The 10,196-nt window shown below is 50.6% G+C and overlaps 1 protein-coding gene across 1 annotated transcript; it reads left to right on the forward strand.

Moving 5' to 3' along the window:
* Nucleotides 1-677: 677 nt before the first annotated feature.
* Nucleotides 678-9,676, forward strand: LOC308581107 (ankyrin repeat and SOCS box protein 5-like). Its single transcript, XM_081183586.1, has 5 exons — nucleotides 678-946; nucleotides 3,755-3,978; nucleotides 5,002-5,195; nucleotides 6,608-6,736; nucleotides 8,075-9,676. The coding sequence occupies exons 2-5, from the start codon at nucleotides 3,768-3,770 to the stop codon at nucleotides 8,294-8,296; spliced, it is 756 nt and encodes a 251-aa protein (XP_081039712.1). The 5' UTR covers nucleotides 678-946; nucleotides 3,755-3,767; the 3' UTR covers nucleotides 8,297-9,676.
* The last annotated feature ends 520 nt before the right edge of the window (nucleotides 9,677-10,196 follow it).

The following is a 10,196-nucleotide window of genomic DNA, read 5'->3' on the forward strand; positions in this document are numbered from 1 at the left end:
TTTCAGAATTTACAAAGAACAAATAAAAAGAATAATTTGATCCTCAATTACATATTCGAAGGTAAAAACAGGGGTTACAAAATGCATGATAGAAGATGTAAGACAAACAGAGTAACATTAAAAAAGAAAAAAGGGGGGGAAACCAAAACAAAACGACAAAAACTAGGAAAAAATATTTTTCTAAGACAAATATTACTTAGGAAGTTCAAATCAATACTTGGATATTCTGTACACAAAGTCCTTCCAACTGGTTTGAGTCCCTCATGTTGACTTCCGTCTATCTCTTCGCAGTTTCAATTCGACTGTTACAATTAAATATTCTGTGTTTTATTGTTTATCCAAACAATAGGAAGAACCCCCCCCCCTTTTTTCTGTGAAATGAATCTAAACACAGCCAAGTGTTATTATTGGCACCGTATTTATTCAGATAATTTTGGAAGCATGCCCATTCTTTTTTGACCTTATCTACCGAGTGGTAATTGAGTATTTTTAATACTTTTCAATGATTTTTGAGGATGCAGTTGCCCACCCCACCCCTTGACTACGCCCATGATTAAGACGGTGTTACACGGCATTAAAAACGAATTTAAAATGAAGGCGTGGGGACTGAAGAGTCCGCTTCCCGCGCGCCGACACACCCCGGGGTTTCCCGCGTGTTTTACAAAGGCTCTGGCTGCGGCTTCGCACTGCAGAGAAAGCGGCGCCCGGGAGGACGGCTCCCTTCTCGCCGCGCGGCAGCCGTTGCAGGCGGCGCCTCCTCCCTCGGGGCGAGACGGAGCGGAGGAAGGAGGCTCGGCCGCCTTTCCCCCGGGGCCTTGAAGAAAGCCCTGGGAAGCGGCCTCCCCGGGGCGGAGCGGCGCCGCCGACGGGACTCGCAAGGCCCGCCTCTCGCTCCGAGATGGCCGGCCGCGTCTCTCCGAGCCGGTGCCGGGCGTAGCGCGGGCGGGTAAGCGCGCCGGAGAGGGGCCCAAACGGGGAAGGAGGGAGGGTATTTGGGGAGATGCCGGGCGGCCACGACCCATCTTGGCGTTCAAAGGAGCAATGCATGGCGCAGGGTAGGGGTCGAAGCGGGTTTTAATCCGGATCCGCTCGCCGCGCCGGATGCAGCGGGGAGGGAATGTTGCAGCTGCGAATCGGTCAGGCGTCGGTGCAGCGGGAGCCTCTCCTTCTGCATCGCGGACAGAGACGTCTCTTGCCGGACCCAGATCAGCTTCCCCCTTGTCCTCCCTGCGAAAGTTTGGGATGAATCCATTTCGAAGGTCCTTCCCCTGAGCTCCGGTGGGTGCGTGGTCTGGTAGTAGTAATGGGCCTGTTAGGGCCGCTGCACTCTGCACATGTTCAGAAGTGCGCTCGACACCCAGGGCTGAGCGCGGGTCTTGAGCTCCAGCACCCCTGAGCTTGTTTCACTGACTCTTTGGAGCCCTGTGCTTCTGGTTCAGGAGGCTTGAGGTATAGGTGCCAACTCCCTGGGTGCCCAAGCACCACTGCCAGATTTACATATAAGCTAAACTACGTATAGCTTAGGGCCCCACTTTCTTGGCCCCCCCCCAAAAAAAAATTCACTATTAATATACTTCTTCTTAATTGTATTTCAGTTCAACAATTACTTTGATAAAATACATATTTTGTTATGCGCAAATGGCTTTAGATACCTATCAGGTCCATAAATTTCCATATAGCATATATTCAACACAAAAACCAGTGACAATATGTTGTTGACATAGGACAGCTGGGCATATAAAGGGCCCCGTTACCTTCAGTAGCTTAGGGCCTCATCAAACCTAAATCCGGCCTTGCCAAGCACCCACAAAATTTCCCATGAAGGGGCCAGGCACCCACAAATTTCGGCACCAGGACCATGCACACTGCATGGCACCCACAGTCGTGGGACCAAGGTGGCACTCCTGGGTGTGGGGCAGGGCCGTGTTCCTGGTGGTAGTGGGATTGACAGACGACCACAGGGGTGCCAACTTGAATAAAATAGAATCATAGAGTTGGAAGAGACCACAAGGGCCATCGAGTCCAACCCCCTGCCAAGCAGGAAACACCATCAGAGCACTCCTGACATATGGTTGTCAAGCCTCTGCTTAAAGACCTCCAAAGTAGGAGACTCCACCACACTCCTTGGCAGCAAATTCCACTGTCGAACAGCTCTTACTGTCAGGAAGTTCTTCCTAATGTTTAGGTGGAATCTTCTTTCTTGTAGTTTGGATCCATTGCTCCGTGTCCGCTTCTCTGGAGCAGCAGAAAACAACCTTTCTCCCTCCTCTATGTGACATCCTTTTATATATTTGAACATGGCTATCATATCACCCCTTAACCTCCTCTTCTCCAGGCTAAACATGCCTAGCTCCCTTAGCCGTTCCTCATAAGGCATCATTTCCAGGCCTTTGACCATTTTGGTTGCCCTCCTCTGGACACGTTCCAGTTTGTCAGTGTCCTTCTTGAACTGTGGTGCCCAGAACTGGACACAGTACTCAGGGTGAGGTCTGACCAGAGCAGAATACAGTGGCACTATTACTTCCCTTGATCTAGATGCTATACTCCTATTGATGCAGCCCAGAATTGCATTGGCTTTTTTAGCTGCCGCGTCACACTGTTGGCTCATGTCAAGTTTGTGGTCAACCAAGACTCCTAGATCCTTTTCACATGTACTGCTCTCAAGCCAGGTGTCACCCATCTTGTATTTGTGCCTCTCATTTTTTTTGCCCAAGTGCAATACTTTACATTTCTCCCTGTTAAAGTTCATCTTGTTTGTTTTTGCCCAGTTCTCTAATCTGTCAAGGTCGTTTTGAAGTGTGATCCTGTCCTCTGGGGTGTTAGCTACCCCTCCCAGTTTGGTGGAAGGGGAGGGAGGTAAGCCCCACCCTGCATAATCGATCGCATGATGGGGCACACCCACACTATTTGAACGGCAATGCCCATCAACTTGGGGAAGGCAAATTTTATTGGGATGGGAAGAAGGATGGTGATCTGTCAGGGATGCTTTAGCTGAGATTCCTGCATTGCAAGGGAATGCAGTGACTCTTGGGGTCCCTTCAAACTCTTATGATTCTATGAAGGGACCTCAGCCCCTTGGAGTTGGCTTCTGTGGTTGACCGTGTCTGCTCCACTCTGTCCCTGAGAAGCCGCGGTATGGCTGAAGCGGGGAGAGAGAGAGAAGGGGGGACATAGTAGAGAGGAACTCTGTACATGGCTAGGAGCGCTTTTGCCATTTGCTACAACTGGCAGAAAAATCATAAAGTGGTCCGCCGAGACCCTCAGCAGTTTTAAAGTAGTCCTGGAAAACCACTGTGGTAGAGAGAATCTGGTCAGTGGGTCTCGCGCGACACATAAGGGTGCTTAACCTCTCCCCTGTTCTCTTATCACCAACCTGAACCTCAATGCACCCCCCAGTTCATACAGTGGATGCAGGTGGTGTTGTGGTTTAAACCACCACCGATCAGAAGGTTGGCGGTTCGAATCCCCGCGACGGGGTGAGCTCCTGTTGCTCTGTCCCAGCTTCTGCCAAGCACACCAGTGCAAGTAGATAAATAGGTACTGCTGTGTCGGGAAGATAAACAGCGTTTCTGTGTGCTCTGGCACTCATCACGGTGTCCCATTGCGCCAGAAGCGGTTTAGTCCTGCTGGCCACATGACCCAGAAAGCTGTCTGTGGACAAACAGCGGAAAGCGAGATGAGTGCCGCAACCCCAGAGTCACCTTTGACTGGACTTAACCGTCCAGGGGTCCTTTACCTTTACCTTACCATACAGGGGAAGCCTTTGCATGTGGACAGAGGGAGGACGGACGGAGATGGGCTTCTACATCAGCTCCCTCTCCCGAGCGCCCTACGGCAATGGGGCACCGCCAGAGTCCTCGCGCCCCGCTGCCAAGCGCTACCAGGCGGCGCCCAGCTACAACTACAGGTGGACGGAGCTGCACTACGAGGCCAGCCGTGGCAACGTGGAGAAGCTGAAACAACTCCTGCTGACCTCAAGTGTGTGTCCTATATAACATTTCCAGGTTGCACACAGGGCTAAAAATGGAGCAAACCAGACTTTGGGAAGGAGAGGGGGCTGGGCGGTGTTTATTCCCCGCACTTAAAACCCCATAACAATATTGTGCACAGGCAATCCAAATGCTGTACCATACCAAAAAAGAGGGACTGGGGGGGGGGGCAAGGGGTGGCTGTAGTCCACTCCTAATCCATAGTCCATTATGTATGGCATAGAGAAAGCCAGAGAAAATTTGTGCTTCCTCTCTCCTAACCCTGGGAACTTGTGAAGCTGAATGTTGGAAGATTTGGGATGAATGAAAGAATGCCCTTCCACCGTTAAACTGTGGAACTCACTGCACCATGAGGCAGCATGGCCACCGACTTGGGTGGCTTTAAAAGAGGATTAGACGAAAGTCACGGAGGGGAGGGCTATCGAGGGCAACTGGCCACAATGGCTAGACCAGGGGTCAGCAACCTTTTTCAGCCGTGGGCCGGTCCAGCATCCCTCAGACCATGTGGTGGGCCGGACTATATTTTTTTTTTTGGGGGGGGGGGAAATGAACGAATTCCTGTGCCCCACAAATAACCCAGAGATGCATTTTAAATAAAAGGACACATCCTACTCCTGTAAAAACACGCTGATTCCTGGACTGTCCGTGGGCTGGATTGAGAAGGCGATTGGGCCGCATCCAGCCCACGAGCCTTGTTATTTATTTATTTATTTATTTATTTATTTATGCCCCGCCCATCTGGCTGGGTTTCCCCAGCCACTCTGGGCGCCTTCCAACAAAACACTAAAAGAGTGGGCTGGACTCTACCTCTCCAGCGATGCTTCCGGGTACCAGTTGCTGGAAACCACAGGTGGGGAGAGGGCTTTTGTGCTTGGGGGGGCATCTGTGAGAACAAGATGCTAAACTAGTTGGGCCACTGGCCTGATCCGGCCGGCTTTTCTTAAGTCCTCCGTTTGTTTCCCTGTTGCACTGTTTTTTTTTTGGAAGGTGCTCATCTCCCCTTTGGTTTCAGGCAGGGAGCTGGTGGACAGGAAAGATTATTACGGCAAGACGGCCCTCTACTGGGCGGCCTACAAGGGGCAGAGGCATTCGGTGGAGCTGCTCTTGCAGCACGGCGCCAACGTCAACACCTGCTGCAAACACGGGGGGACCCCTCTCCACGCGGCCGTCGGCCTCTTCCCCGACTGCACCCTGCTGCTGATCCAGGTAATGCTGTCAGAGGTGCCGCTCCTTATCATCCCGTCCTGCAGCAAGTGGTGTTCGCCAGTGTGGTGTAGTGGTTAAGAGCGGTAGACTCGTAATCTGGTGAACCGGGTTCGCGTCTCCGCTCCTCCACATGCAGCTGCTGGGTGACCTTGGGCCAGTCACACTTCTCTGAAGTCTCTCAGCCCCACTCACCTCACAGAGTGTTTGTTGTGGGGGAGGAAGGGAAAGGAGATGTTAGCCGCTTTGAGACTCCTTAGGGTGGTGATAAATTGGGATATCAAATCCAAACTCCTCCTCTTCCCTCCATGGAAGCCTTAGGGAAAGGGCCATCGTCCAGGGGTTAAGCCCCTGCCTTGCATGCAGAAGGCCCCAAGTTCAATCCTGGCATCTCTTAAGGTGGGACGGGAGAACCTCCTTATCTGGAAAGCTGCTGCTGCCAGTCGGTGCTGGTGATGCTGAGGTAGGTGGGCCAATGGTGTAAGGCAGATTTCTCTGCTCCTAATCCGCATCCCTGCTGCTAGGATCCAGAGGGGCAAGGTGGCCTGTTGACAGGTATAATAATAATAATAATAATAATAATAATAATAATAATAATAATAATACATTATTTGTGTATTGATTGTGGTGTGACTTCATTTACTTATTCAGAGGTTTGCACAAGGCATTTCATTATTTTGTAAAACCTTTTTTTTTATTAGTTTTACATTTTAATTTTACCTTCAAACATAAAATACCACCATAAAAAAATAATTCTCTGACTTCCTTCCTCCCCTCCGTGGAGTCCACAGATAGTCACTTTCCACTGTGTATCATATCGTCATCTGTCTCTCCAATATACTCAATATTAACTGAAGTTCTTTTTCACATTGCAAGTGTTATTGCAGTTCTTAATATTTTTAACTGTTTACAGTTTTCTCTCAGATAAGCTACAAATTTCCCCCAGTCTTTATTGACATTTTTATCATCCTGGTTTCTGATTTCCCCAGTTGTTTTAGCCATTTCGGCATAGTCCATCAGTTTTGCTATCCATTCCTCTCTTGTATAGGGATCTTCTCTTCCTAAGAGTATCCGGGCTGCTGTTGTTGCGTACATAAACAGCTTTCTTTTGCTCCCTTGGTATTTTTTGCTCCACGAGCCATTTCAAGGCAGCTTCCTCCATTCCTAGCTGCCATTCCTGAGAGTGGCAGGAGGAAGGGAGGGCAAATTCAATCACTGCAGGAAATTATTTACACAGAAGCTGCTCTGTTTGGCCTGTGGTGGGTGGAGGGGGAATCAGGAACCTGTTGCATCCGATTTGGCCCTAAAGATACCCAGGATGGACTTCTGGACTTTGCTCACACCATATGGCTTCAGCAAGCCAGGACATGGGGTGGTGAGGCCAGTGGTGCTAATGACTTGTTGTTTCTCCTCAGCACGGCGCAGATGTGAATCTGAAGGACAACTGGGGAGTGACCCCTATGTACCTGGCTGCTTGCAGTGGACAGACAGAGTGCATCCGGTTGCTGGTGCAGGCAGGGGCCTGCATCTGCTACAGAAACAAGGTAGCCCATTACTAAAGACCAGGGGTCAGCAAGCTTTTTCAGCAGGGGGCCAGTCCACTGTTCCTCAGACCTTGTGGGGGGGGGCGGACTATATTTTGGAAGAAAAAAACCTGAATTCCTATGCCCCAGAGATGCATTTTAAATAAAAGCACGCATTCTACTCATGTAAAAACACCCGGCAGGCCCCACAAATAACCCAGAGATGCGTTTTAAATAAAAGGACACATTCTACTCATGTAAAAACACGCTGATTCCCGGACCGTCCGTGGGCCGGATTTAGAAGGCGATTGGGCCGGATCTGGCCCCCGGGCCTTAGTTTGCCTACCCATGCTAAAGACTGTGGGAATGTCCAGGGAGGCAGGAGAGGATATATTGTTTATTACTATCCTTCCTAACTTGCGCTAGCAAGTTCCTTTACTTAGCAGAATTTCACATTCCCCTTTTAAACACACAGCGGGTAGCTGGTTGCAGGCTCGTGTAAGCCTCTCACTACAGTGGTACCTCTGCATACGAACAGGATCCGTTCTGGAGCCCCGTTCGCATCCTGAAACGAACGCAACCCGCGTGATTCGCCCCTTCTGCACAAGTGCGAGCGGCGAAACCCAGAAGTAACGAGTTCCGTTACTTCCGGGTCGCTGCAGAGCGCAACCCGAAAACGATCAACCTGAAGCAACTTCAGCCCGAGGTATGACTGTATTGGGTTACTGGTAAGTTCCCTTATATCCCTCTTAAAAGAATGAACACGCCACAATCTTGTGTAAAGTATATAAACGTAGTTTACTCACATTCTGTTCACAGTTGGATCCCTGAAGGGCAGACTTAGTTACAAAGTATATACATGTGGAGCTATCCCATATGGGGATAATCCTAGTGTTCTCTGTTGGCTGGAAGCTTCAGGATGAGAACAGAAATTGTGCGGCGGCGGCAGGAGCCCCCATTAGCTAAAGTGGTATCTCAGGTTAAGAACAGTTTCAGGTTAAGAACGGACCTCCAAACAAATTAAGTACGTAACCCGATCTTCCCAACAACAATAAATATTATAATTATAATAGATGTTAGCAAATAATAAGTAATAATAATAATAATAATATCTAATTCCAAGGTGGCAAAGTTCCTCTGTGTCCAAGGTTAGCTTCACTGCTACTCTGCCATTCTTCCACCTGATCTCTTGCCACACAAACCAAAGAATTGCCTCGAGTGCCAGCCCAACTCAGAGTAGACCCTTTGGCGTTAAGGAACAGGGCTAACTCACATACACTAATTTCAGTGCGCCTCCTCCAAGTAGGCCTTTGGGAACGCAACCCGAAACGCTGTTTTTTCTCTCTTTTCCGGCTGCAGAAAACAGGAGCCCCTCCCAAGCGCCTCGTCTCGCAGCCGGCGTTGATGTCCTGGATGGATTCCTGCCGCCAGCAGCCCCTTTCCCTCAAACACCTCAGCCGCCTCTCCATCCGGACTGCCTTGGGCCACAGGAGACTCCAAGCCATCAGGGACTTCAACCTCCCTCCGCTGCTGAAGCAATACCTTATGTTTGAAGACCTGGCTCTGCTCGACGGGTTGTAGCCTCGCGAGGCGCAGAATCGGCTCCTCCAGCTGGCGCTGTTTCTCTGCCACGGGAGGGCCTGCCGGCGTCTTTTCCTTGCCCAGCGTATGTCGCCTTTGTCTTTCGACTGGGGTGTCGGCGTCGCCATCGCACACGGATGTCGGGCTCTCCAAGAAGGAGACGAGGGGCCAAGATTACAACTTTTTTAGTTTAGGAGGGAAAGGTGAGCGAAGGGAACATGCTAGAAAGGCGCATAAAGCAATGTGTAGCACAGATAAAGAGAACAAAGACGTTTTTCCTCCCACAAGGACCCGGTCGTACAAGGAAGCTCAGTGCTGGGAGACTCCTTTGCACGGCGCATTGTTAAAACGATGGGGTTTGCTGCCAGAAGATGCTGCGACAATCACCAAACTGGGTGGCTATGAGAGGGGTTTAGGTCACTTCGCGGAGGGTAAGGTGGTCAATGATCACATGGGATCAGAGGCACGATTCCTCCGACTAGTGGGAGGATGTGTGTTGCGTTCATGTCCTACTTGCAATTCCCAGGGGCAACTAGATGGTCACTTTTTGAAAGCGGTTTTTAGCCTAGATGGGTTTGATCTGGGGTGTGTGTCTTATGGTCTTGCGAGTCACTTCCTTCCTTATTGACATCCCTTCGTCTGTTCTGCTTGTCACCTGGATGTCTTGGCATTTGGATGGCCGAATTGCCTTCCTGGATCAGACCTCTTGTTCCTGGCAAAACCTGATATTGCTGGGGAGCTTGTAAACTAGGGGCAGGGGGGAGCCTTTTTGGCACAGTAAGTAGGCCAGATCTTTTATCTCTCCACATCCCGATGAGGTGGGCTGCCTGTCAATCATCTGACATCGTGATGACTGATAGGGGGTTGGTCCCACCCACCTGTCAAATGTTGACCTACCTGCGGTGGTGATGGAGTAGTCCGATTCAAAGCGGCATCAAGCAGGATTGAACTCTCTGCTCACCAGCTGACGAGCAGAGGGTCCAATCCTGCGCTCTAGTGAAGCGGCACCCAGCAGGACTCAACCCTACTCCCCTGCCTATCAGGTGGTGTCATCCGGTGACATCAGCTGATGGACAGGTGGATATGGTTGTGGTGAACTGGCCTTGTGGGGCTACTTGAACCCTTGGCTGGGTGTCCAGGGGGGTGGAGGTTCCTTACCCCTTTTGTAAGCAGTGCTTGAAGGTGATGCCTTACCTTCTCCTGCTGCTTGCCCCTGTTATCTCTAGCTGACTCCACGTGCATTTTGGATCAAGGGAAAAGTAGGCCTCAAGCATGCAGGCCCTACTTTAAGAACAAAACAAACCAGATCCACAAACCAGAGCCAGGTGCAAAAAGACACACTGTTAGTATTAGAGAATTCCAAGCCTAGGAATTTGTTTCAAGTACAGTGGTGCCTCGCAAGACGAAATTAATTCGTTCCGCAAGTTTTTTCTTCTTGCGAGTTTTTTGTCTTGCGAAGCACGGTTTCCCATAGGAATGCATTGAAAATCAATCAATGCGTTCCTATGGAGACCGTCCGGGGACAGAGGGGAAGCGCCGCTCTGTCCCCTCTTTTGAAGCAAGGGGCGGAGAGGAGAAGATCGCTTCTCCCCCTTGCCGCCCCTTGGTTCAAAAGGGGTCCGGGGAGAGAGCGGAAGGCGCTGCGCCTTCCCCTCTGTCCCCGGAGCTTGCGGGGCTGGCAACGGGGAGAAGCAATCTTCTCCCCACCGCCCCTTGCTTCAAAAGAGGTCCGGGGACAGCGGGGAAGACGCGCTGCGCTTCCCGCTGTCCCCGGAGCTTGCGGGGCAAGCTTCGTTTTGCGAAGCAAGCCCATAAGGAAATTCGTCTTGCGAAGCAACTCGAAAACGAAAAAACCTTTCGTTTTGCGAGTTTTTCGTCTCGCGAGGCGTTCGTCTTGCGG

This window comes from Podarcis bocagei (assembly GCF_964188305.1).
Source record: "Podarcis bocagei genome assembly, chromosome: 2".
NCBI classification, from domain to species: Eukaryota; Metazoa; Chordata; class Lepidosauria; order Squamata; family Lacertidae; genus Podarcis; species Podarcis bocagei.

Coding starts and splice junctions, on each gene's coding strand:
- LOC308581107 (XM_081183586.1), top strand. CDS start 3,768: ATGTGGACAGAGGGAGGACGGACGGAGATGGGCTTCTACATCAGCTCC. Junction 3,979..5,001: donor ACAACTCCTGCTGACCTCAA/GTGTGTGTCCTA, acceptor CTTTGGTTTCAG/GCAGGGAGCTGGTGGACAGG. Junction 6,737..8,074: donor GCATCTGCTACAGAAACAAG/GTAGCCCATTAC, acceptor TTCCGGCTGCAG/AAAACAGGAGCCCCTCCCAA.